The following is a 25,220-nucleotide window of genomic DNA, read 5'->3' on the forward strand; positions in this document are numbered from 1 at the left end:
CCGATAAACGTTAAAAATTGTCCATGTTCCTATAACCATAGTGCAATAAATAATTATTCCTATATTACATTATCTATATAATTCTGTTGATATATTTAAACAAGTTCTAAGATACCAAATCATTTTTCTTTAATAAATAATAATGAGTTATTCTTAACAAAATATAAGTCAAGTTTTGGTTATGACTATAAATTCCCGCCTCCCGGATTTACCTTTACCACCCAAACCAATTATCACTAGATGGGGTACGTGGTTAAATGCAGTAGAATTATAGAATACTATTTAAATAATTTTGTTTCAATAAAATCTGTAATATCACATTTAGACGACGAAGCAGAATCAATTAAAAAATGAAAATAATTGTTTGAAGACAAACATTTACAAAATGATTTAGCTTATTCAAAAAGTTATTTTTGTTTTCTCAACAAAGCTATGACTAACTTAGAAAAAAGTACACTATTTTTTGATGAGGGATTAAAAGTTATTTTAAATGTAAAAGATAAACTGTATAAATGTAACGGGAGAGTAGCAGAATTGGTAAAAACTAAAATGGATTTGGTACTAAAGAGGAATAAGGGATTAAAAACACTTTTAAAAATTCGTAGTATTATAAACGGTGAATATGAAATGGAAGAAGGTTTTGATATTTATTTAACTCCGGGAAAAATCGCGTCATTTAAATATGTTCCATTAACATCGTATGGTGAATAGGAGTTTTACTCAATATAAATCTATTTTACGTTCAAATCGCCGGTAGTTCGTATTTAAAAATTTGAAATAACATATCATACATAGGCGCAAATAGCGTTTGGGATTTGGAAGGGCTAAAGCCTCACTTGGGTAATATTGAATAAGCTTAAAATAAAATGTAGGAAATGTTTGGGTGGGCTAAGGACATTTTTTTTTTTGGGGGGGGGGCTTAGCCGCTAAATTCCCCCCTATTTTCGCCTATGATATCATAGTAGCATGTAATAATATAAACTAATATTTAATGGAATTATATAATTTAATATTGTAATAAGTTTATAGATTTTAGAATTTTTTTTAATGTTTTTTTGTATTATGTGTTCATTTTATCATATTTTATTGGCGTATTTTAACATATTTAGAGTAATTTGAAAAAAATTATAGAATATATTGTGTTTATCTAATAATATTTATGTGGTATATTTTTTGCATATTTTTGCATATTTTTAATAAAACAAAAGCATATTTCATCATTTTTGATTGCATATAAATCCTAGCCCTACTAATAATCAATAATGTAATAATTACTTGTTATTTGTTGTAAGTAGATATAATTTATAAATTTAAAATTCGATTAGCATAATATCTGTAAAAGCGCTCACGTGTTAATTATCTAATCACAATAATAACACTACTAATAATCATAAAAATATTTTCAGAAATATCAAATTGAAGAAAAATTTCCTAAAAAACTTTAGTTAATTTTAGGACACTATAAAACAAAGAAATTCAATTATAACTAAAAATATGAAATAAAATGTACCTATATATTATTCTGATTAATTTCTGAATGTAGAAATAATGAAGATAGGATTAAAGAGGAAAAAATGTAAATCTCATCAACATCCTAGCTATCTCTATTAATATAATTTATCCGCACAACCAGACAAACGCGTTTTCTTCTCATTTTAAAACTGCAGTTTTGGGCACGCATCACTTCGCTTTGGGCCTGCGTGATAATAATTCGCATCCACTGCAGCCTTAAGCGGTCGCGCGCATCATCACCGCCTGCCGATTTACCTGCGTAAATTTGGTGATACGGTGGACGGGAAACCCGCGGTGAAATCCCTCAACTCCGTAATTGTTGTAGTGCGCGAACGCGTCCTCGGCGCGGCGGTCGTCGCCACCACGCGTGGCCCGGCCACCGCACCACGCATCGTCCACGTCCCGGCGATCCGGTGACGATGACATGGACGCCGTTCTCCGCGAGTCCGACGACTTGCGATCCGAGTGTCCACATCCCATGACCGCATGTCCCGCAACTACGGCGGGCTATCGACATGTGCGGCACACATACGCGTATACGTTATAGTACCAGCACGCGGCGGTGTTCGCGCAATAATATTATATTATAAAACCGACTAGGTGGTCGTGTAACCGCGCCAACGTCTGCCAATCCGCCGCCGCCGTCCGCGTTCCCTCTTTCCCACCCCCATCGCACCCGCTGACAACGCCGCCACAAACCACACCAGGCCGCGGTGCACCGCGCTCATTTATAATAGACACATCGCGTGTTTTGCCGTCGACACACCTCTTTGTGTTATGTTCACGAGGGTTTTTCTGCCATAGGTAACCTACGTGGTTCGGACATCGATTTTTCGATGTTTTTCGAGCAGGTAATATGGGTATTATGATATTGTTACCTATGACGTGAATGTATTTATGCGTATTATACATTTTATAATATTAGTATAAATTATAATATTATGTAAATGTAGTACCTATACCAGTGGTGTAGCCATGGGGGGGGGGATGGACCATACCCCTGATCATTTTCCATTTGGGTAAACATACTATTATACGGGTGATCTATTCAATAAAGTAGTATACTATATACTCAACTTTAATGCTCGATACTTAAGTATAGGTACTAAAGTATAACTGATTATTTTAAATTTAGTGAATTTAAAATAAATGTAGACGAAAGCAAAATTTTTTGTTGTACTAAACGTAACTGTAAGTATCTGTAATATTTAAACTTGAAAAAAATATTAGAAAATACTTATATGACATCGGTCCTAAGTATTTTTCTTTAAACTGATTTCTGTTCTCACGGGCAACGATTACTCGGCAGGGGAAGAGTAGTTAGTATTTTTTTAATTACTTGTCACTAACTAAAGTGACCGACTTGCACGTTTATGTGTATTGTAATGCCGCTGTGTGTTATGAAGTTGTACAGAATTGTAACATATTGTATATTGTTTATCGCGATTTTAGTATAGTATAATTATTGCTATATAATGTTCTGTAATATAGGTACCTACCTATACCTACGTTTCGTGTAAATTCGTATATTATTCAACATCGGTGCACGCATGTTGTAAGAATTTCCTGTCCAGCACGCACACCACAGCGCCTTGGTGACGATGACGTCTAGATATTATTTAAGCATTTTGTATATTAGGTATTTAATATTATATCGTTTTTAGATTTCACGAATACGTAACCCCTCTCCAAGGGTTACCACATACAAGTCAGATTGTCGACGATTTGCGCCTCGTGGTTGCACGCATTTATATATATTTCAAACAAAATATTATTTTATTATTACTATTATAATATGAGTAGCTGTTAGTACTATATAGAGTTGGAGTGTTCCTACCTCTATAGTCGCCGCGATGGGATTATTTTTCGACAAAAACCTTGACCCGTTCTATAATATGATATATACGACGGTCTACAATACACGCATATCATATAGGCACACGCTATGACGATCGCGGGATCCACCACCAACAATTAATATTGTCATCATTACATATTTATACACACATTGACGTATATGACATAATATGTATTTAGGTACCTATAACTGTTATATGATCGAAATTCTCGAAGGGTTAAAACCATGTGTAAACGTGTATATAAGTAAGTTCGTGGGAGGCGTGGCTGGGTATAAGTATAACTAATATTAACTATATAAGTTAATAAAAATGTTTTTTATTTTCTTATTACGCTTCAACTGCATAGGTTATAGTTTATAACTTATAACTCATGCAATTAGCATCAATATTTTAGATGCTATAGTGGGTTTTATACACTACACTTTACTTAACTTATACACTTTACATATAAATTAAATTTGTTGTTTAACAATTGAATGCCTAATATAAATATCGATTTGTAGAAATCGTGAAAAATACTGTGTTTTAAGTGAAGATGTTCGAATAATAACATTAATAATTGTATAGCTGATGATTTCGATCTCGTTGTTCGATTTTCATAGCATGTCTAGTAAATTATTATTGTAACAGTGTAACTGTTGTTTTTATTATATTATTAAGATATGAAGATATATTATTATGTATTTAATGGTATAACCAAGGTGGATATATATCCACCTTGGGTGTAACTTTTGCTCTAAATATTACCCAAAGGTTTAAAATAATACAAACGTTTATTACAACAAACTGTTGCAAATTGCATATTATATTAAATTATTAGATACTGATAACTGATTACATTTAAATTATATAATAATTAGATTATAAAAAATTATTTACTTATATATAAATTATTTCATTTTCAGTTGCTTTACATTACATAATCAATCGTTTATACAATATTATACTCTATTCCCCGTAAGTGTAACCACTTTTTTTGTGCATGCAGTGTATGGTGAAAACGTGACAATTCACTTACACTTCACTACTATATGTATACACCGTGGTGAACTAGAATGAATTGTATTGTCACAACATTTTCACCATACACTGCGTGCTCAAAACAAAAGTGGGTAAACTACGGTATATATAGAGTATATAGGTATGTATACTAAGTTCACCTTATTTATAATAAATAACCCAAACCTGATAAATATCTCACTCTTATAAGTTATAATTATAACTATAAGCTGATATATTACAACTTAAAAAAAATTGTGATCGTTAAACTTCTTTTGGGTGCGACTTAGCCTTCCCTGGTAGGACAATGTGCGAAAATTTGATTTGATGCATGCTTGCACTTGATCCGTCCGATTAACCAGTGGTAGGCAAATGATAAATATGCAAATTAAAAATGGTAATTTCTCCTATAACCAATATCAACCGTATATAAACAAAAAATTTCCACCGAAAATCTTAAAATACCCATTTAAGCAACTCCCCGGGTTGGCAAGTAGGATGGTGAAAAATACTTTACGGCCTATTCTCATACCTACCAAATATACAAAAAAAATTTCATTAAAATCGGTCGAGCTGTTTCGGATAAATACGGTATCTTAACATTATTATTTTCGTTACGCGGTCGTCCGAGTTACCACTATGATTTTGCTCCCGATCTTACAGAATAACCAATGGCAACCAATAAAAAATAAACACTAATTTCTACTAATTATTTCTCTTATATAACCAATAGCAACCATTTATAAACAAAAATATCTACTGTAAATCTCAAAATCCCCGTTTGAGCACCTCCCTGAATGGGTGGTAGGAGGGTAAAAAATACTTTATGACCTATTCTCAGACCTACTGAATATACACACAAAATTTCATAAGAATCGGTCCAGCAGTTACAGAGGAGTGCGACCACTAAGGGCCAGTTGTACCGTCTACGGTTAAACTTCGATTACGCTTTATCAGCTGATAACAGATATTTAACCGGGTAAATTCGGCCAATTAAACTCTGGTTAACTTTAATCGAAAGAAGTACAACTGGCCATACCACTGTGAAACGGAAATTTTATATATTAGATAATTATAACAAGGGATGCTAGTGAAATCCTGGAAAACAAACCACGCATGATAACAATGTACCTGAATTGCATATGCATAACGCCGTGTTACCATAATTGTATTATTGTATTGCGTTTTTTTCTCCCAGCTAGTACAGCTAGTATCATCACTGCTTATAAAAAGTACAAACAAAACACCTACTGTGATTCGTCTCTATTTTAATTAGGTAAAAGTGCTTATATAGAACATCGCTACTAATGCTACTATTAATAGATAGGTGCATATTACAAATTATAGATAAACAAATGTAACACAATTTATACATGCATTAATTGATTATTTGTTTTTAAATATTTCTTGCCGAAGACAATATTTTAATATTTCATAATGTTAGAACCTTTATTAACAACTCCTAGCACTAAATGCCCATAAACCGATACTTATCATTTTTGTTACGATCAAAATATGGTAATTTGCTTACATAAAAATACTGCGTTTTTACGAAATAGTAAAAAAAGTAGTTTGGATTTAAAAAACAATTGTTTATTCTATGAATATCATGGTTTAACTCTTGGGTATATAAAAAAATTTTAAATAGCATAATAAATAATCATTTAACTATTAAAGGCAACACATACTAATATCACAGATTATATAAAATCAAATGGTGCACTTCTGAATTTACGGAAAACCTATGTATTACAACGAGTTAATAAGAACGATTTTGCAAAAATTAATTGCCGAAAATCATTAATTAATCATAAGTTATAGCCTTACAATGTTCACGATTTTCGGTGTCTTATGCATTTGTACAACTCAATATTTTTTTTCGAGTTTGGAACTTTTCTGTTTTACTGAACAACCTTTTTTTTCATTTTTTTTTTTGTTTTAACGTGCCCATTGTATCTCAGCATGCTGAAAAGATGGGGAAGTCTGAATTTGGTAGCAACATTTTGAAATGTTCATATAGGTACACCGCAGGCGTGTTCACTCGCTTCGGGGGTGTCGGCGTGGTCACTATCACTCGTTATGGTCACTCGTACAATTAAAATCGAAAACATGGTGGTTGTAAAACCACCATCGGTGATTAGTGGGTGTCAACATTATTTTGGCGTCATAATTTTTAAAACGTTGGTTTAAAAAAAAAATGAAAATTCGTTAACATTGCAAAACACCGTAAATTTCGTTAAGCTATACCTTAAAAACTAATAATTTCTGGCATTTAATTTCTACACTATCGTTATTAACTGGTTGTAATAATATATAGGTGTCCAAAAAAAATATTTTTTAATTCGCTATGTAACCCGACCCCCAAATCCAAAATTCTTGATCATGCCTTCTGGCAGTAGGTACTCTGTGGTGTGTATATAACGTAGATATCGCTCGCTGTTATATAAATGTATGACGTATTGACATATAAGTAGCTGGAATACAACTTTTAGAGCAATATTACTCTATGGTGCATACAATAAGGAGTATAATAGAATGACATGACAAATGAAATCATTTTTGTTCTAATCAGTATTCAATATTTTATATATATATATATATTATATATTATTTACAGACTTTTACGCTATACAAGTACAGTGTAATTTAAATTTTAAATTTTTTAATACAGAAGATAAACAGTTTTCATTTTTTGGTGGAATTATTGTACGTTTGTAGGCAGGACCGAATGTCCGAATGGAAATAAAAAAATCCCAAACAATAACCAAATAACAACAAAAACAAAAATAATATTGTTATCATGTCTAATTTGTTATGAACAAAATGTTTGCTCCCTATTTGTATTCTACGCGTTCGGTGCGTCAGTTATTTTTTTTTAACGGTATTAGCTCTCAAAAATAATACGAATCACTGCAGACTGTTTAGTATCCCAGAAAGTAAAGTCCTAAACCATAAAAATCCGAAATATAAAATCCTGGTCTGTAATATTCTGAAAAATAAAATCTCTGTACGCAGTACACCGAAACATAATATTTTTAATTTTTAATCTAGTTACTATTAATGAATCCTTATTTTATTTTTCAAAGTCAAAACATGACATTTTTATAATTCTTTTAAATTGAATGACGTGTAAAACTATAAAAGTTAATTGTATAAAATCGTATTACCTACTATATTTTGACAACTCAAATTAACCTATTTACTTTTCCCGGGTCTTTCCCCCTAGCTACCTACATGGTCATATTATAGATTAAATATGAATTTATAAAGTCGTTTTGTTTTGAAGTAATAATTGTATTTTCATAAATCATAATGTCCATTGTCCCTACTCCCTATTGATAGGTATATCATATAAAATATTTAATGATTAATAAAAATAGTCAACTTTTTCTGATCAATTATTTGACCTCTATACAATTGTTATAAATTATGTAATAACTAATAAGTAGGTATATCTTTAAAATAATAATTTAGGTATCGCTTAGTGTGTTTCGATGTACCTTATTTTTCGTGACCACGCGATATCATTATAAGTTAGAAACAACAGAGTTAAGTTTTATCAAACCATTTTACCTATATTTTAAAAATAGGTAAATTATCGTATCAAATTCATTTTTCGAAAATATTAGGATTTATATAAATATAAACACATTAAATTATTGTATTGTTCGGTGTCCTAAATCCTATATCACCATGTTCCTTTGGAAAGTTCTATTTTGTTCCTGAATATAGTTTATTTAATAGTTACCTACTAATTTATAATAATATAAAATATATTTCAGTGAATTTCAGAATTTCTGTTTAACTCCCTACTGTAATATTTACTCAACACCTCAAATTTCCTCCACGCGTGGGCATTATCGGAAAAGACTTGGTGGCTACTGACTAGTTTTGTTAAAATATTTTAATAAATAAGGTTAACCAAATTTAAATCATTATGCCATTGGTTATTTTGTATAACCAATGTAAATAAGAAATTAGAACGCAACTGTCACTACTTTATGCTGTATAAATGTAAAATGGATATAGTAAATTGGAAGTATTTATGTCTTAATTTAAATATGTCAATATAATAAGACTTATATAATATAAGTAATTTAGTTAGAAACGTCGAACAAGCAAATTGTAGTAAAAGAATATGAAGCGTATTTAAAATACGAGGCCATAACATTGAAGTATCTATCTCATTATAATAATTTTTATAAAATTCTGATTTAAATCAACTGGTTAAACAAGTTGAAATACATTTTGATTGTTCTAGTAGTAAAAACATTGAATTTATAAAAAACTATATACAAAGGATTTACTATTAACAAACTCAAAATCATATAAATACCTGATATGATTATTTTAAGTAATTACTGGTTATATAACCAAATAATGTTAGTACAAGGTCTCTGGTTGTTAGATTTCCACAATGCCTATAACTATTCAAAACATTGATATTAAGCATCAAATATTTTGATTTTGATTAAAATAACGTTTTATATTGTGTCTTGATGAAGTTAATAGCCGTATTCATAAGACATTTATTTTTATTTTTGATGCCATTGAATATATTAAAATAATTTTAATTTCTTTGTTTTGGGTTATGTGATACTTTAGCCTACCTGTTTTTTTTATATTTTTGAATAAAAATTAAAAAAATTACTGTATTTAAAATTCAAATGCTTAAATTATACACAACCTCGTATAAAGGCGTATAATATACTGTATGTAACACATTGCAGTAAAATAATAGGCTATATCTAATGGCTAATACCAGTTATAACCTATATAGGTGAGATAGTTAGATAGTACCTCAATATATCTTATACAATATTATATAATATATTAATATATATTATTTTCTTTCAGGAAAAAAAAGGTTTAAAAATAACAACAAAATCGATTAATGAAAAAAGGATCACATTTTTATTGTTGAAAGTTATAGTTAAAAAAATTTATGTATGTTGTCGGAAGGTTGAGAATCGTGGGCGAGTGGGTTTTCAGTAGTGATAGGCGACTGGGTATGCGGCTTTATAGGCTGCTGGGAAGTACGACTTCTCGTATTTGCCTGGGTAGTATTTGCCATCGTCATAAGCTGCGTAGCTCGGGTAGGCGGCGTAGCTCGGGTAAGCTGCGTAGCTCGAGTAAGCGGCGTATGGGGTGGCGGCGTAGGCAGCCGGTGCAGCGTAGGCAGCTGGAGCGGCATAAGCTGCTGGAGCGGCGTAAGCTGCTGGAGCGGCGTAAGCAGCTGGTGCTGCGTAGGCAGCTGGAGTGGAGTATTTGTAAGCGTAGGTGGCTGGGTAAGCAGAGTATGCTGAGTACGGGTATGCTGGGGCTGCTGCAGAATAAGCCAAGACCGCTGTAAAAAAAAAAGATTAAAATTTAGTTTATCAGATGAAATGTACAGAAAATTGATAAAAAAAAATTCGGAACAGTATACCACTATATACTATATAGTTAGCATTGTGTTCCACATCATATACTTATATATTATAAAACTTACGAGCTGGGGCAGCGGCAATGTAGGCGTGTTTCTTTACTCTTGCTGCATCCTCGGCGGGTTTGTTATCTTCGGCGGACACGGCGTACACGGCCAAGGCGATGAATATCTGTTGGTGAAAAGAATAAAAGTAAAGATTATGTCGAGTGTTAAATACATTTTAATTGTTCATATTTTTCTATTATCATAAAATAAATAGTATGCATCATAACTATGACATACGATGTTTTGTTGTGCGATATATAATTATTATGAGATTCGATCCAATAGCTGTAAATAATTAGTTTGAAAGATCCTGACCTTAGTTTTCTGGTTATCTTTATATGTATATTATATATTGTATATTATGATCCTAAACTTTAAATTAAATTATCATTCTAATTTTTATCCATTGAACTTTATAGTATATAATAGGGTCAATTTGAAATTCAGAAAACCTTCACCGCTATGAATTGTCTATCAAATGAACAATATCACAAATATATAATAATCGTTTTAATACTTTTGTATGAATGTCGAATTTAGGGTATTTGTGTCTTTGGTGGGGTCTACAAACTTCCACGATTGATACAATGAACATGTGCACGGAATTTGGTTGCTGAGCCAAAATAAGAGTTCTATTATACGTAGTGAGAGAAGTATATGACTGTATAGTTGCAGAAGTAGTGGTTAGTCTTTCAAAATGCAATTATTTACAGTCAATGTGAAGTTTAAATTAAAAATATAAAACTGATTGGAAAAATTTTAAATACTATGTGTCTACACAATTCGATAATGAAAAGATGGTCGCATTACGATACGTCATAAAACGTGTAAGACTCACCAGATTCTTGAAAGAAGCCATTTCTTGTTTGGTGATTTCTTCTTGCGTTGTCTAAGACGGATCTGCAAACTTCAACCTATGGTCGATGTGTGTACTTGGGATGTGATGAGATTTGTGATGCCAATGACTGGTGTCGCTGGTCCTTATATATGCGGTTCGGTCGATGGGTCCCCCGCGATGTGAAGGCATGTGGTTCCACTGGCCCCTACCTGGCAAGGGCGTTTCCTGTCTTTGAAAGGCCAAAATCCGGATCACGCCGAAAAATTGCGATGAGATACGCGCCGCCTCATCGGACATCGTTCGTTGGCAGCTTGGTGGTTGACCTTGGACCGCGGTGGTAATTGACTTTGGACCGCATCTAGTAGCGGTTGACCTTGCACCTTGGCCAAGGGGATTTGCACTGTCTAAAATTAATAATATAATAATCGCAAAGAAAAGAATATAATATACATAATTAGGCGTTGCCGGACATTGCATGTCTACATTATAGATGCGGGACTACAAAAATCCGTGTACGCGAATCTGAACCCGATAGCGATTAGTTGTAATTTTGGCCACAAAAAATTATAAAAGTATAATATTTATAAATATATAGTAATGTGATGTGGCGTGATTAGAGTCTGATACAATGATTATCTGAGGGTGGTGAATACTTTAGAGTTAAGACCCTAGACATTTTCGTGCATGGATCTTATTATCTTATTTTAAATTGTTGTTATGGCAGAATCAATATTATACAGAGGAGTAATTCACCAAATACGATCACCCCAATTGTTTCCTTTAATAAAAGTTGTATTCAAATTCTGATCTTTGGAATTTTAAATTCTGTGTGGACTGAAAGATTGTAATTTATTACATTTTACAATGATATGTGTGATTATTTTTTCAATCTGCCATTAACATTTGGGGTAGCAAAAAGCATCTTTTCTAATAGAAAAGTAAATCTAGTTGGTATTTTTGAAAGCACATCCCCAGTAGTTTTAGAAAGAATCAGTAAAAACAAAAATAAGTGAAAAAATTGGTAATTTCTACGCAAACCCAATTTTTGAAAAAATCTATTTCATTTTTTTTGGTGTACCTAACTTTAAAAATTAACAACCGTAGCCACTAATAACTTTCACCAAATATTTATATTAGCATTTTAAATTATTCTCGATGAAAACGTTTTCACTTAGTAAAACTTAATGCAAGATTCCTATTATAAGTTTCATTAAATTAATGGAAGTTCGAAAATATTAAAGATACACAGGCACGATTATTTTTTATATGAATTTAAAGTTCAAATTTTGGTAACAATTAGACAATTTTAAAATTACTGCTTAGCTTGTAATCCATAAAAGTTTTTCTTTTCATAGCTAAGATTAAAAAATTTAATAGAAGATTCCACACAAGTTTTTCTACCTATAGTAAACAAAAAAAAGCGTTCTGAAACTGAATATCAGTTTCTATGAGTGCTTAAACTTATAATTTCCTTTTAATAGATAATTCCTAACAGAGGTTTTCTGCTTCTATTAAAAAAAAAAGTTTACTGGAAAGTTGTGCTATTTATACCTGAGATATTTTTGATTTTGATTTTTTTTTTTTTTACTTTTAAATATGATTATTTATACAAGTATGCTAGGATGACATAACATTTCCGCCCAGAATCGTCTTTCATACGCAATGATTTATCATTGAATACAAATATAACAAATCCATTACAATGACATGCTGTACAGCAGTACTGTACCCACTTGTCCACCTTTTTAAATATACTTAAAGACTATATTTTCAAATTTCAAAAGATATATTTTGTACTACTTGAGTAGTATTCAGTAGTGATACAAACTTCTGTTTTTCAAATTATTAGAATACTCTTTGTTTTACTGTAAGTTACTTATTGAACAATTTTTTTTAATGTCGATGTAGGTACTATTATTTGTTTAAATTTTGAAAGAGTAGTTTTTCAATTGTAAAATGTTTATTCTAAAGGCAGTAGTCTTTAAAAAATGGTTTTACAATATTAGATCTAGTATTTATTATACTTTGACTATATTGTTATTTACAATAAGCATATATATGTGTGAAAAAATTATATATATATACAAGACGTGGAGACGGGATGAGATAAGTCACCTAGCAGTAACACCATTTTCATAAATTATAAATGTTAACAGATTGATATTAATTACTTAAATTTTCAAATCACTATAGCTGTATATCTTCCAAATACCTGGATTTCACATTGTATGGAACCTTGGGAGTCGGGTCCCTGCTTAAACGATTTGCATAGGTTTATATTTGTATTTAGCACACCCCTTTTTTTTGGTATAAAATAATACTTCAAAACAATCCTTCAAACCACATTATAATTTTAAAAAACAAGATAATACCTATACTCAAAATTCAAGCATTCATCATACCAATATGTATAAAGTTAATGCATATTGTATAAATAATATTGTGGGAGCGTGGGATCGTTGAAATAAAATACACTAATATTGTTATTTATTTAGGTACTTTAAATTATTTATGTCTTATCAAATTTAATAAAAAAAAACACTTATAGCCTTACTTCACAATCTATTTATCATTATTTTTTCCTGGCCCAAAGTAGTGAGAGAGACTTCTTATTTTTTGCAATCGATTACTTAATAAAAATTTATTATACACTGTTATGTGTGGTTTGTCCAGGACTCAAACTCATCATCATTATCTCATTCATTTTGTAAAGTTCGTATTTTCGTTTGCTCAAGGAGTGTTAAAAAGTGGTTGGGTTATTTTTAAGGACATTATTGCGGTGAAAATTCATTTTTGGATAGTTTTTAGGGTATTTAAATCCGGGCCTGACTTATAAGTTTTAAAAGTTTCAAGTACTCATGAATAATATCTTTAAATTACAAAACGACCAGTAGTATATCGCCTGCAGTGGGTGGCGATTCTCCACCCATATATCTTCTGGCAGTAACTTTCGTAACTACGCGTATAATGTAATAATTTATGTTTAGGTATTATACAAAATATGTATAGATTATTTAACTCAAATAGAGTACAAAAAAAAAAAAAATAAAAAAAATTACAATAACAATTTTAGTTAGTTCGTTGTAATTATCTAATTTTGAAGTTAAAATTTCATAAAAAAAAAAGCGAGTAAGTGGTGTTAAGTTATTTAAATTCAATGATATAAAATCATGGTTAAGTTAACGTGGATTTAGTGCGCTCACAGATATTACTGTATAAATACTATATAAACTATAAATGTATAATAATACACGATTGTGATATTACCGATTGCAGTACCTAAACTAAACAATTTCAAATATTTTGGCTGTACCTAACTTGGAAGTATAATGAATTTTACATAAAATAAAATAAATAACCATTTAAATGTTTGAGGGTTTGAGGGTTCAGCCTATGTACCCCCTAATGGATAATTACAATACTGTTAGACATGAAACATGAATAGTATTATATTATCTTATAACATAGAATTCACCGTTGCCCTTGAACGACGCGGTCACTGACTTGCAATCGCATAACATGGTAATATATATATATAAATTATATATGTATCGAATATCGTTATAAATAAAATATTATAATGTATGCATTAATGATTATTTTTTTGTATAGCCTCTGGTTTAAATACATATATATATCAACATTAGCAAATTTGGATTATAATTACACTCTTTGGTCTCCTTCGCAATTAGATTTGATTAAAGAAACAGAGGCTACCAATTCGAAATAGATTTATACGGTTTATTTCCATACTCGAATATATAGAGAACCACATTCATCGTATAGGACATTAGGTACTCAATTTTTTGACTTAGAAGTTAATTTAGGAGTAAGAAGAAAAACAGTGAACTTAAATTTTTTTATATAAACTACATTCAATAATTTGATTGATAACCCAGAATTATCGTCTATGATTAAATTTAAGGTTTCTTTATGTAATTTAAGTCTTGAAGATGTGTAGAATTATTTTATTTGACTTTAGCAACAGCCAATTTAGTGTCTTATTCTCCGATTTATCGTATTGTAAAATGGGGTAATATGTAGGTACAATGTTGATTTAACTGTGAATTATTTTAAAATGTAAATTTATTCAAATTAAATTTGAATTTAAATTTTTGTGATATGTTATTGTGTACCTATAATTACATATTTATATTGTTACTGGATGTTACGTCCGTATGAACTAAATAAACAAATAAATAAATATATTGAACAATATAATATATATATATTTAAAAAATGGGTAATACTAATGAAAATGAATAGTATATATGTGTAGACTATAAAGTATAATATATAAAATTTAAGAAAAAAAAATCCCTAACAACAATACAACATTCATCAGGAAAAAAAACCCTATCATAGGAAAAAAACCTTATTATTATGCATCAAATTTATTATACTAGGTAATAAATTAATTTTATTAAAACATAAAAAAATTTTACACCTAGTATACGACATTAAACAATAATTAATTATATCACAGTTAATAAATCATAAAACATAAATCAAAATATATATAATAAATAGTTCAATAACATTTCTTATCATGTATTACTCTTATTAAAAAATATTAAACAAGTATAGCTGCAATCTGCATTTTACATTGTCAATAATTGTCATTTGTCATTTATACATAACTTAAAAATGTGTAAAGGTATACAATTTTAAACAATCGTAATTTGTCGTTTTTATATAATTAAAAATTGTGTAAAGCTAAAAAAATTAAAAAAAATGTAAAATGTACATTATAGTAAAAAAGTGTTATGTATTTAGTTGGAACGGGACTTTTTTTTCAAATACCTATATACATAAATGTCTAGGGAGTAAAATAAATAGATCCCTAACAAATGTAATTAGGTAATAGTTAACAAGGTATGCAATAACTTTTAGTTTTATCAATATTTATTATTTTATCTATGTTGAAGAATAATAATATAGGTAATCTTTAATAAAAAAAAATCTACACCTATAATAGTTATAAGAATAAAAGTTAGTAAATTATTATTTCTGTCAGTTATTTTTTATATCACACCAGTGACCAGTTTATTACAGTTACATCCTGTATAATATATAATTTATATATAAATATATTTTAGTACCTAATATAGTAATATGGGTATACATTCCAGATCACTTTGTTTAAACATATACATTATATAATATATTATTATCAAATATCAATAAATATTAACATCAACTCCTTAAAAACTGAAACACCCATTATATAGGTGTGTAATCTAATCATAGTATGTAATCAGGTATTCCGATCATATACGAAACTTTAACACAAGCATAAGGCGCAATGAGATACACCCACAATTTTGGATAAAGAAGATAAAAATGATGTTTTCTACATACTTTCCAATTTATTTTCCTATCTTAATCCTATATGGCTATATATATTTATATTATAGTATATAAATATATGTTTAAAGATTACTACATTTTTACATTTTCAAAAGTATTATATTGTATCAATCTTGGTTCTCCTCTAATATATTAGTATATTACAATATACAATACTAAATTAAAGCAATTAAGCATAATATAATGTTTTTATAATAATATTATATTATTATTGTGTTGAATATGGCGTTAATAGTGGTCGGGTGACCATGCTCTGTGCATGGTACAACTGTACTAACGGGACCTCGAATTAAGACAATATTATTATAATTTAAACAAAATTAATTATAGGTACCTACCTACAAATATATTTTTTTTATCACAGACCACATTAAAAAAATAAAAAACTTAAGTTTACGTAATAAAGGTTTATATCACCTTCGTTTATCTCACATGTAGGATAATATTTCAGTACTTTAATTTATAAGATCAAATTTTAACTTTGTACTTTATAGGACGAAGATGGTATCCGGTATGTATCAATTGTATAATAAAAATATTCGAAAGTCGGAATACAATATTATTCTGCAATTAAAATTAAAAATTAAAATTCACTTAAAAATTGAAAATGATCAAATAAATATTTTTAAAACGTCTACAAAATTGTCAAATTGTCTTTATACTTAAGCTGCCTAAATTGTAACATAAGACATAAAAGCAACAAAAAGTTGACAATAACTGTTCAGTCATAATCCGTATACTCACTTTTTTTAAATAGAAAGTCACTTTTAGATTCTGATGTTTGTTTGAAGTTAGACATTGGATATTCACCAGTTAATTAACAAATTCTCATAGAACGATTTTCTCAGGTATTTCAGTATTTTTTTGTAATTTAATAAATAATTTTCATCAAAATAACTAAAAGTATGTTATTACTGTTATTAGTTTTTTTTATAGATATTTTAAGTTAAAAATATTTGGACAAAATTAAATATTTAAACAAACAATAACTATTTTAGGTATTTTGTTGTGGTTATGGATTTTGAAACTTTTAAAGTAGATTATTATATTTTTATACACACAATGACATTTACAATAATAATTTTTCCTTCAAAAATTAATTTAACCTACTGCATGTAGTCTGTAAGTATATTTTATTATATCATTGCTATTAAAGTAGGTAATTTATTTTACTATTAGACATTAATGATATCTTGTAGATAATACAGTAGGTACATTGAATTAAGGGGTCTCCTTAGTGCCGTCAATTTTAGCTGAAAAGACCTAAAGTATTGACAAAATTAAAGTTAGTTAACGTTGACGGTTTTGATTCTGAAAAAAAATTTGAACTCACCAGAAAATTGTCTATAGATCCTATGAGGTACTTTGTAAAAACTAAATTTTATATTATTGTGAACTGTAATTGAAAACTTGAAAATATCAACTTTTTCGAATTTTAGTTAAAATTAAAATTAATATTAAAAACGGAAAATGTTTCGTACGATCTACAGACATTTTTCTGCTGAATTCAAATATTTTTTCTGAATCAAAATCAGGCAACGTTAACTAACTTTAATTTTGTCAAAACAAATGTATGTTTTTGTAAAATTTGTGTAGTAAAATTGATATGGTTATCGAGTTATTGACATGTGCATGTGCGTACGAGTGAAGATACCCGCTTGTAATTTCACTCACACTAATAATCATTTACAACTCACATATAGATCCCGGGCGGCAATGACAAGAATAGAAATTGCCTAAATGTTGCCCCTTAAATAATAATAGTAGCGAGGCCCCTTAACTTAGGCCGAAAAATTGCATCTGAAAATATCATTTTATTGTGCGTATAAAACACACAATTGGTTTGGGTGGCCAAACCGCAGCTCGCGTCATAGACTTTTGCGACTCGCATCTTAACGTAACATTAGACGTAAATTAACGTAAGAGCCAAAAAAAAAAAATGTCAGATGATATATTTGGTGACTCGCAAGTCTCTTCTCGCTGGCCACCCCTGGCATAAAATATAATAATATATAGCCATATAGTGCATACGTTCTTATATAAGTAGAGCCATTGATTGTAGACTAGACTTAATATTTTAATTTTTATGTGAGTTATGAGTATGTAAAAAATGTAAAATATTAATACATATTTGAAAATCCTCATTAACTCATAAGTAACTTCATCATTAAAATATTGTAAAAAACCGATCAAGGGAACCCAGATAATGTTCTTACCTAAAATTTTGATAATATATTATCCTATAGGCCAATTCACTTTAATATCAAACTAACACCATTCGGCCCACCATTATATGAAAACAAAATCGGTCCTATACTATTACTATAAGTACCCATTACTTTCAGAACTTAATTTTTTACTTTTGGTTACTCACCACAGGGGAAAATAATATGACACCGACCTACTGTGCAATTGCACAGTAGCACATTGACCCAGACCGCTCCAGAACTAACAGCACACTTGAAACGACAGGTGAACGAAAATTTGCTATATCGTACGTGTGTTAGACGGAGACTACAATATAGAGGGTGTCGGGTGTCACATCCTCTTAAGTAGGTAGTAATTTTCTATGGATGATGTGATTACATCAACAAATCTGTTTAATGTTTATATGGGGCACGATTAAAGATATCTTTAGTCGTGATTTGGGGTAAGAAAGAATGTCTATATTTGAAACCAAATTGTGTATTGGGATTTGGGAATAATATTATTTTGTATTAAAATAGGGTAGATTCTGTTTAGAATGATTTTTCTAATATTTTAAATAATAATTTCTGTGTAATTTAATATTTTTGGTGGGCTACTTAAATTTCTAGAAGCTATAGAGCAGAATATTTTTATAAACACAAATAATTTAAACGAATATAGTTTATTGCTTATAAAGAAAATAGTAGGTAATTATAATTAATAAGGAGTCAAATTCTTACCAGTTTTAAGTGTCAAAAAATTCGATATTTTTGCCATTGATGAATGACGAGGGTTCTGACGTTTTGTGGTGAATGGTGTTCAAAAATTACAAATATATATTTGTGATATTACCCATATTATTATTCATATACCCATTTTAAAATGAGTATAGATAGGAACCGCAGTTCCCGGAACACTACTATAGTACGGATGTTGGACAATAATATTATAAAGTATTTACCTCATACCTTTTATGTCCGCTTCTTGGACATTTATATAACAATATTAAGTCTCGACGTGATGTACCCGCACACGTGCAGACATTAGAGAACAAAGATGGACTATTCTAGTAACTTACTACCTACCATACAGCAATTGTACGTTATAACAGTCCTTGTTTAACGGGGGAGGGGTACTTTTTTTATGCCTAAATTCCAATAAATAACTAGAATGTTTTTTTCGTTAGTTATTACTTATTACTGTTTACTGTTTAGTATGCTAGGTACCAATATTACATGAATGTGGCAAACGGGGCTGTGACGATTTCTCTACATTAAATATTATATTAATATATTACGGAACAACACACCAAATCATACTTCGATTTTTGAATATCTATGCCTACGGCCCGCGTGTGTTAGTTTTGGTTCGAAATGTTTTAATTAATATTTTTGGTATTCCATAATACAATAGTTTTAGTAATTAATTACGGTGGTTACCTACGCCGTTCGATGAACAGGTCGTCGCCATATTAATTATTATACTGTATAGTTAGTTGTGACTGGCGGAGGGAGCGATACCGACTGATTAAGTGATAACGTCAATATTAAATAACAACAAGTATTACGATAGTATCAACGAACGAACAACAGTATAACAACTAACAACAACAACAACGACGACGAAGACAACGACGACGACAGCGATTACAGATCAGTATATCACTGACCAGCAGTGTCCAAACCGTCCATCGGCATTCAGTTAGACCAGTGGTTTTACGAGCTGCGCCCGCAGGTAACGCACGGTGACGGTGCTCAAAAAATAATAATATATAATTCTTGTCTAATACGGATGTGACATGTGACTATGACACACGTCGTTTTCTAGGAGCCGTCCGCCGTGAGATGAAGAACGTATTTCTTGTCACTGTCGTCGGGTCGCTGATTGCGTTCGCATACGTGACTTATGCGTGCAACGAGGCTGTGTGCGCGTCGATCGTCTCCAAGTGCATGATCACACAGTCGTGCAAGTGCGACCTGGTCAACTGTTCGTGCTGCAAAGAATGTTTCAGTTGCCTCAACAATCTGTACAGTGAATGCTGCTCGTGCGTGGGTGAGTCGTGTGCATGGTGTTAAGTTAAGTATGTCAGTTCGGCTGATCTGGTTCTGTTTGTGGACCGCCTGTCGATCGTGTGTCATGATTTTTCGTTTCCTCCGAATACAACAACATTATCGATGCCTCAACTTTTCGCTAGTCAATTATTATGTCGACTAGAGTCATCTTCGGTTGTGTCCGTTGTTACCATTTAAAGACACACTGTAGTAGTGTAGTGTCTGGTTATTGTCGATGACTTTACGTCCAAACAGCTTTTGTTTTTAAATTTATTCAACATTTGTATTTTTAGCAGTAAAACAATAATTATAGTTTAAAATTGTGGGATGATCTTACCAGATTGGTTTTATAATCAGGTAGCATGTATGTAAGAAACTGACTCATAGGTAGGTGCTATTTTTTTTTTTTCATTAAATTCCAAAATCCAAGTATTTCTACATCATTAATGGCATTACTTTCCTTGAATTCAGTCCGATTAAAACTATTAAGTGTTGCTTATACCATTAAACTACAGTTTCGACCATAATATCTTAAGAGTTGAGGATGTAAGTTGCTGGGCACTGAAAGTTATTGGCTTTATCAATCATATTACTTAGACATTTTAATTGACTGCCCACCAATAAGGTTGGTTATATGGAAACAAATTCTTCTTGTTCTTCATGAGACAAAAAAATTAATCACTTAACACGTTGGCCGCCGGCGGTCACACAATATGCATCATCAGTACGCCAAGTATATTTTTCAGTGTCATTCCAAATTTGTATGTTATACTATGTATTTGAAAAAAGTTTAAAAATATAAAAAAATTTTAAAAAATACATTTATTACATCAAAAAATTTGTAATGATTCCCGCTACATCTTGGCACTTTTTTGGGTGCATTATTGTAGCACCATGGAAAAATTAATAATATAAAACCATATTCATTTATGGCCGCCGGCGGTCACAAAAACATACAATTTTAAATTTACAAATGACCGCCAGTGGCCACATGGCGGTCAACGTGTTAATAGTTAATTTTAATTTATTATTAAAATTGTTAATTATAAAAATATGTGCAGTATTGCAGTAATAAATATAAAATATAAACACTTCCTCTGATAGGTTATATGAATATATTTATATAGTACAACACTAATAAATAATAATTAATGTTCTATAAATTTAGACATGTGTCCAAAACCAAATGTTACTACTAATGAATTGAGTAGAAAAAGTCACGTTGAAGATCTGTCAGACTCTGTCGTGACTTTATTTACTGCTCTTGTTTCGGAACCAGATCTACAACAACGATGGGAATCTCTAACATACCCAATTGATTTAGACATTGAAATTCTGACACCAGATTTTCAGAAAGAATTTAAGTTGTTACAAAGTAAATTCCATTTAACTATCTATAAATTTAAAACGATTGCTAATGAAATTTAAAATTTAGAAAACTCCGCTCAAGATGAATCTTCTATGAAGATTACTTTGAATTGTTCTGTTGTATTCATGAGTCAATGTTTGTCTTGGAACAAATGTAAGGCAGCTTGTATATCAATGGGTGCTAAAAGCTACCGATGGTTCCATGATGGATGTTGTGAATGTGTTGGTGAACTGTGTTTGAATTATGGATTAAACCAGAGCCGGTAATTCATCACAAATTTCTCATTAGAATATATATTGCTAAAACTTTTTTTTATTTCAGGTGTAAACACTGCCCATTAAAAGGAACTGTTATGCCAACAATAAGTGAAGCTGATTATGGTGATGAAGAAGATGACGATGAAGAAATGGTACAATAAGTAATGAATTTTCATTAATAAAGTATTACTTTTAAATTTGTATATATTATAATTTTGTTGTTTTTTTTGTTGACAACTATCATATCAATAAATTCCTACTCTGTACTTTTATAAATATTATAATTTAACAACTTGGACAAGAAATTTTACTTGCCTAAACGAATGCTTTTAGTTGTAGTAACGTGGATCTGACTGTCAAAATATGATTGAGCAATAATCTTATTTTATTTTAGTGTGGACTATTGTATTTATGTTTAGTTAATTTTATAACTTATAATATTGAACATTTTTATTCCATTTTGTATGTTACTTTGTACAGAGTTAATAATAATCAAAAATCAATTTAAGTTTAGCGTGTTCTTTTAATGCTTATTATTTATTAGACTCATATTTTTTTGGACAATTTGCCACAATTTTGCATATGAGCTTGATTTTTATTCATTTTATAAGTTTTTACATATATTTTGCAATACTTATTTTTAATTTATAGTTTAATATTTTTAACCAAATATTTTTTTTTTTTTTTGAAAATGTTCTTGTTCAGATGAGTTAAGAATATCTTGCAAAATTGTATTGTATAACTCTGTTCATCTAAAATTTAAACATATAAATAAATAAATCAAAATATCCAGAATATAGCATTGGAATATAAAAAATTGATATATATTGACAAAAATACAATTTATTTTTAAACTATACAAAAAAAAAAAAAAACTTTCATAGGAATAATGATTATTATGCATTAAAAGAATCACTCAATATGCTTCTATATTTATATAAAAATAATGTGTAATATTATTATTTTTGGTATGGATAAGTTTATTTTAAATAGTTATGTTGTAAAATCAATGATTATGATGTTAATTGTTTAAGTACCATCCTAATACGGATGAAGTAGGGCAGTTATTTTCAACTATCAGTTAATTATACTATGGTGCATATACTAGTTGAATTTTATAGATATAGAATTGTAAATGTTAATTATTTTGTTGGCATAAATGTTATATTATCATGTACCTACTTATTAGTTATTACTATGACAGTACAGGATATTTCAGTTGGTGGAAAAAAAGCCCAGAAAAAAACCTAATGGAAAAAAAGCCCAGAAACATAAATATAAATGTGAACACATGTATACTGTACTCCTAATTATTAGTAATTACCATGTACCTATAGGCTATAACAAAATATAATAATATATTATATATTATAATGAAAATAATAATTAATTGTTAATTGTATAAAATATAGATTGTAAATCTAACAAAAATATAAATATGAACACAATTTGATATATTGTGTTATAAGTTATAAGTAAAAAAACATAAGTCTTAGGTATATACATACTACTATAACAGATAATAATCATAAATAATAATAACTAGTAATATATAATTGTTAATTGTATAAGAGGCCAATATAGGTAATTTCATAAAAGAAAATCTTAAAATTTCAAATATAAATAACTATATATCTGAATATGACTTATACTTACATATATAACTATTGAAAAATTTAGGTATGTATAAACCTAAGGCTTATGTTTTTTGATTTATAACTTATTGTACTATGTATATACCTAAAACTGGTGTTTTTTGACTCATAACTTATAACACAATAAATCATGACGTATACATAATATTGTGTTCAAATTTATATTTTTATTTGATTTACAATCTATACTTTATACAATTAACAATTAATTATTATTTTCATTATAATATACAATATATTATCATATTTTGTTATAGGTATATGGTAATTACTAATTAGGTCATTAAGAGTAGTGTATACATGTGTTCACATTTCTATTTATATTTCTGGGCTTTTATTCCGTTAGGTTTTTTTCTGGGCTTTTATTCCCGTGATTCGATATTTCGTACATAAAACACACTTTAAATTTAAAATTTTATATTTTTTTATTTTGTTAATTTTAATTAATGTTAAAATACTTAACAACCTGTTCATTTTGTATACCTATTTAATACTTATACAATAATCAATGTTGAAAATATTAAGTAAAATTACTGTTTATTAATTTTTAATTGAAAATAAAATGTCTTTCTTAATAAACACAAATATTTTGTTATCCTTAATTTATCATAGAAATTATACTGTAAAAAAAATAATTTAATAATATATAAGAAGTGATGAAAAGTAACTACACTTTATCAAAGCTTCTCATCGGTCAACCTTTAAAAAGTAAATCAATAATTTAAAATTAAAAAAGGTGAGCATATGGGTTCTCTTCTGCTGGTAAACTTTAATTAATGTTTCAAATTTTAAATTTGAATTCAATGCTATATTCATAGGCGCAAATAGGGGAGGGCTTAGGGTGTATTAGCACCCCCAATTTTAAAATTAGCACCCCCTAATAATTTATGTGTATATGTGTCAAAACTTCTCCTACAACAACAAAAAAAACCAAAAACAGTTTATCATCAGACATGAGGGTATCTCAGAGTATAATGAATGAAACAATGAACTCGACAATTGTCATTTTTTCGAGTTCAAATCTATTTAGAACATTAATCATTATTTTCCAATGTCTCTACTAAACCCGGTCGTTGTGGTCGGTTATATATTATTATCAGTTGTCAAGTTCAGCAGCGACTCAGCGCTATGACAATAGTATCATGAGTATTTACTAATATAAACATTCCTGTGCCCATATGGGCCATATGGCCATATCTAATTCGGACACAAACCTAATTACGATATACGAATCACTTGTCAGTTGGTGTTCACTTATGAGTACCAAGTTTTCGACAGTCTGTGTAATTGTGTATGCCGTATGGTATTATATAGTATAATATACTATATAGGGTGTAATAAATAGAACTGACTTTTGAAATAACTTTATCTAATCAGTATTTAAATTGTTTTTTTATATAAAATTTATAGTCACTTATTTATAGTTTCTAATATATTATGCAAATAATTATTTTTATATTTTAATTATAGGTACTTATTTCTTAACATTGAAAATAAAAAATTTAACATTTGATTTAAATTTTTTTAGATATATTCAAAATAGCCAATTTGTGAATTTGATTATAAAACAATAATTTTGATAGTAAAAACATTTATCTAAGTCAAGTAGTTTATTTTTAGATTTTTGATATATCATATTTTTTGGATTAA

The 25,220-nt window shown here is 29.4% G+C and overlaps 2 protein-coding genes across 2 annotated transcripts; one reads left to right on the forward strand and one right to left on the reverse strand.

The window, feature by feature from the left end:
- Positions 1 to 9,261: 9,261 nt before the first annotated feature.
- LOC100159024 (cuticle protein 16.5) lies at positions 9,262 to 10,831 on the reverse strand. The gene is made up of 3 exons (XM_001951280.5): positions 10,682 to 10,831; positions 9,862 to 9,967; positions 9,262 to 9,717 (listed from the first exon to the last, which is right to left on the reverse strand). Exons 1-3 carry the CDS (start codon positions 10,700 to 10,702, stop codon positions 9,359 to 9,361), a joined length of 486 nt encoding a protein of 161 aa, XP_001951315.1. The 5' UTR covers positions 10,703 to 10,831; the 3' UTR covers positions 9,262 to 9,358.
- Positions 10,832 to 19,744: 8,913 nt separating this feature from the next.
- On the forward strand, positions 19,745 to 22,423 carry LOC100164457 (protein twisted gastrulation). The gene is made up of 5 exons (XM_001948344.5): positions 19,745 to 19,972; positions 20,066 to 20,290; positions 21,458 to 21,664; positions 21,725 to 21,920; positions 21,980 to 22,423. The coding sequence occupies exons 2-5, from the start codon at positions 20,083 to 20,085 to the stop codon at positions 22,074 to 22,076; spliced, it is 708 nt and encodes a 235-aa protein (XP_001948379.1). The 5' UTR covers positions 19,745 to 19,972; positions 20,066 to 20,082; the 3' UTR covers positions 22,077 to 22,423.
- The last annotated feature ends 2,797 nt before the right edge of the window (positions 22,424 to 25,220 follow it).

Source organism: Acyrthosiphon pisum, chromosome A3 (assembly GCF_005508785.2).
Source record: "Acyrthosiphon pisum isolate AL4f chromosome A3, pea_aphid_22Mar2018_4r6ur, whole genome shotgun sequence".
NCBI lineage: Eukaryota > Metazoa > Arthropoda > Insecta > Hemiptera > Aphididae > Acyrthosiphon > Acyrthosiphon pisum.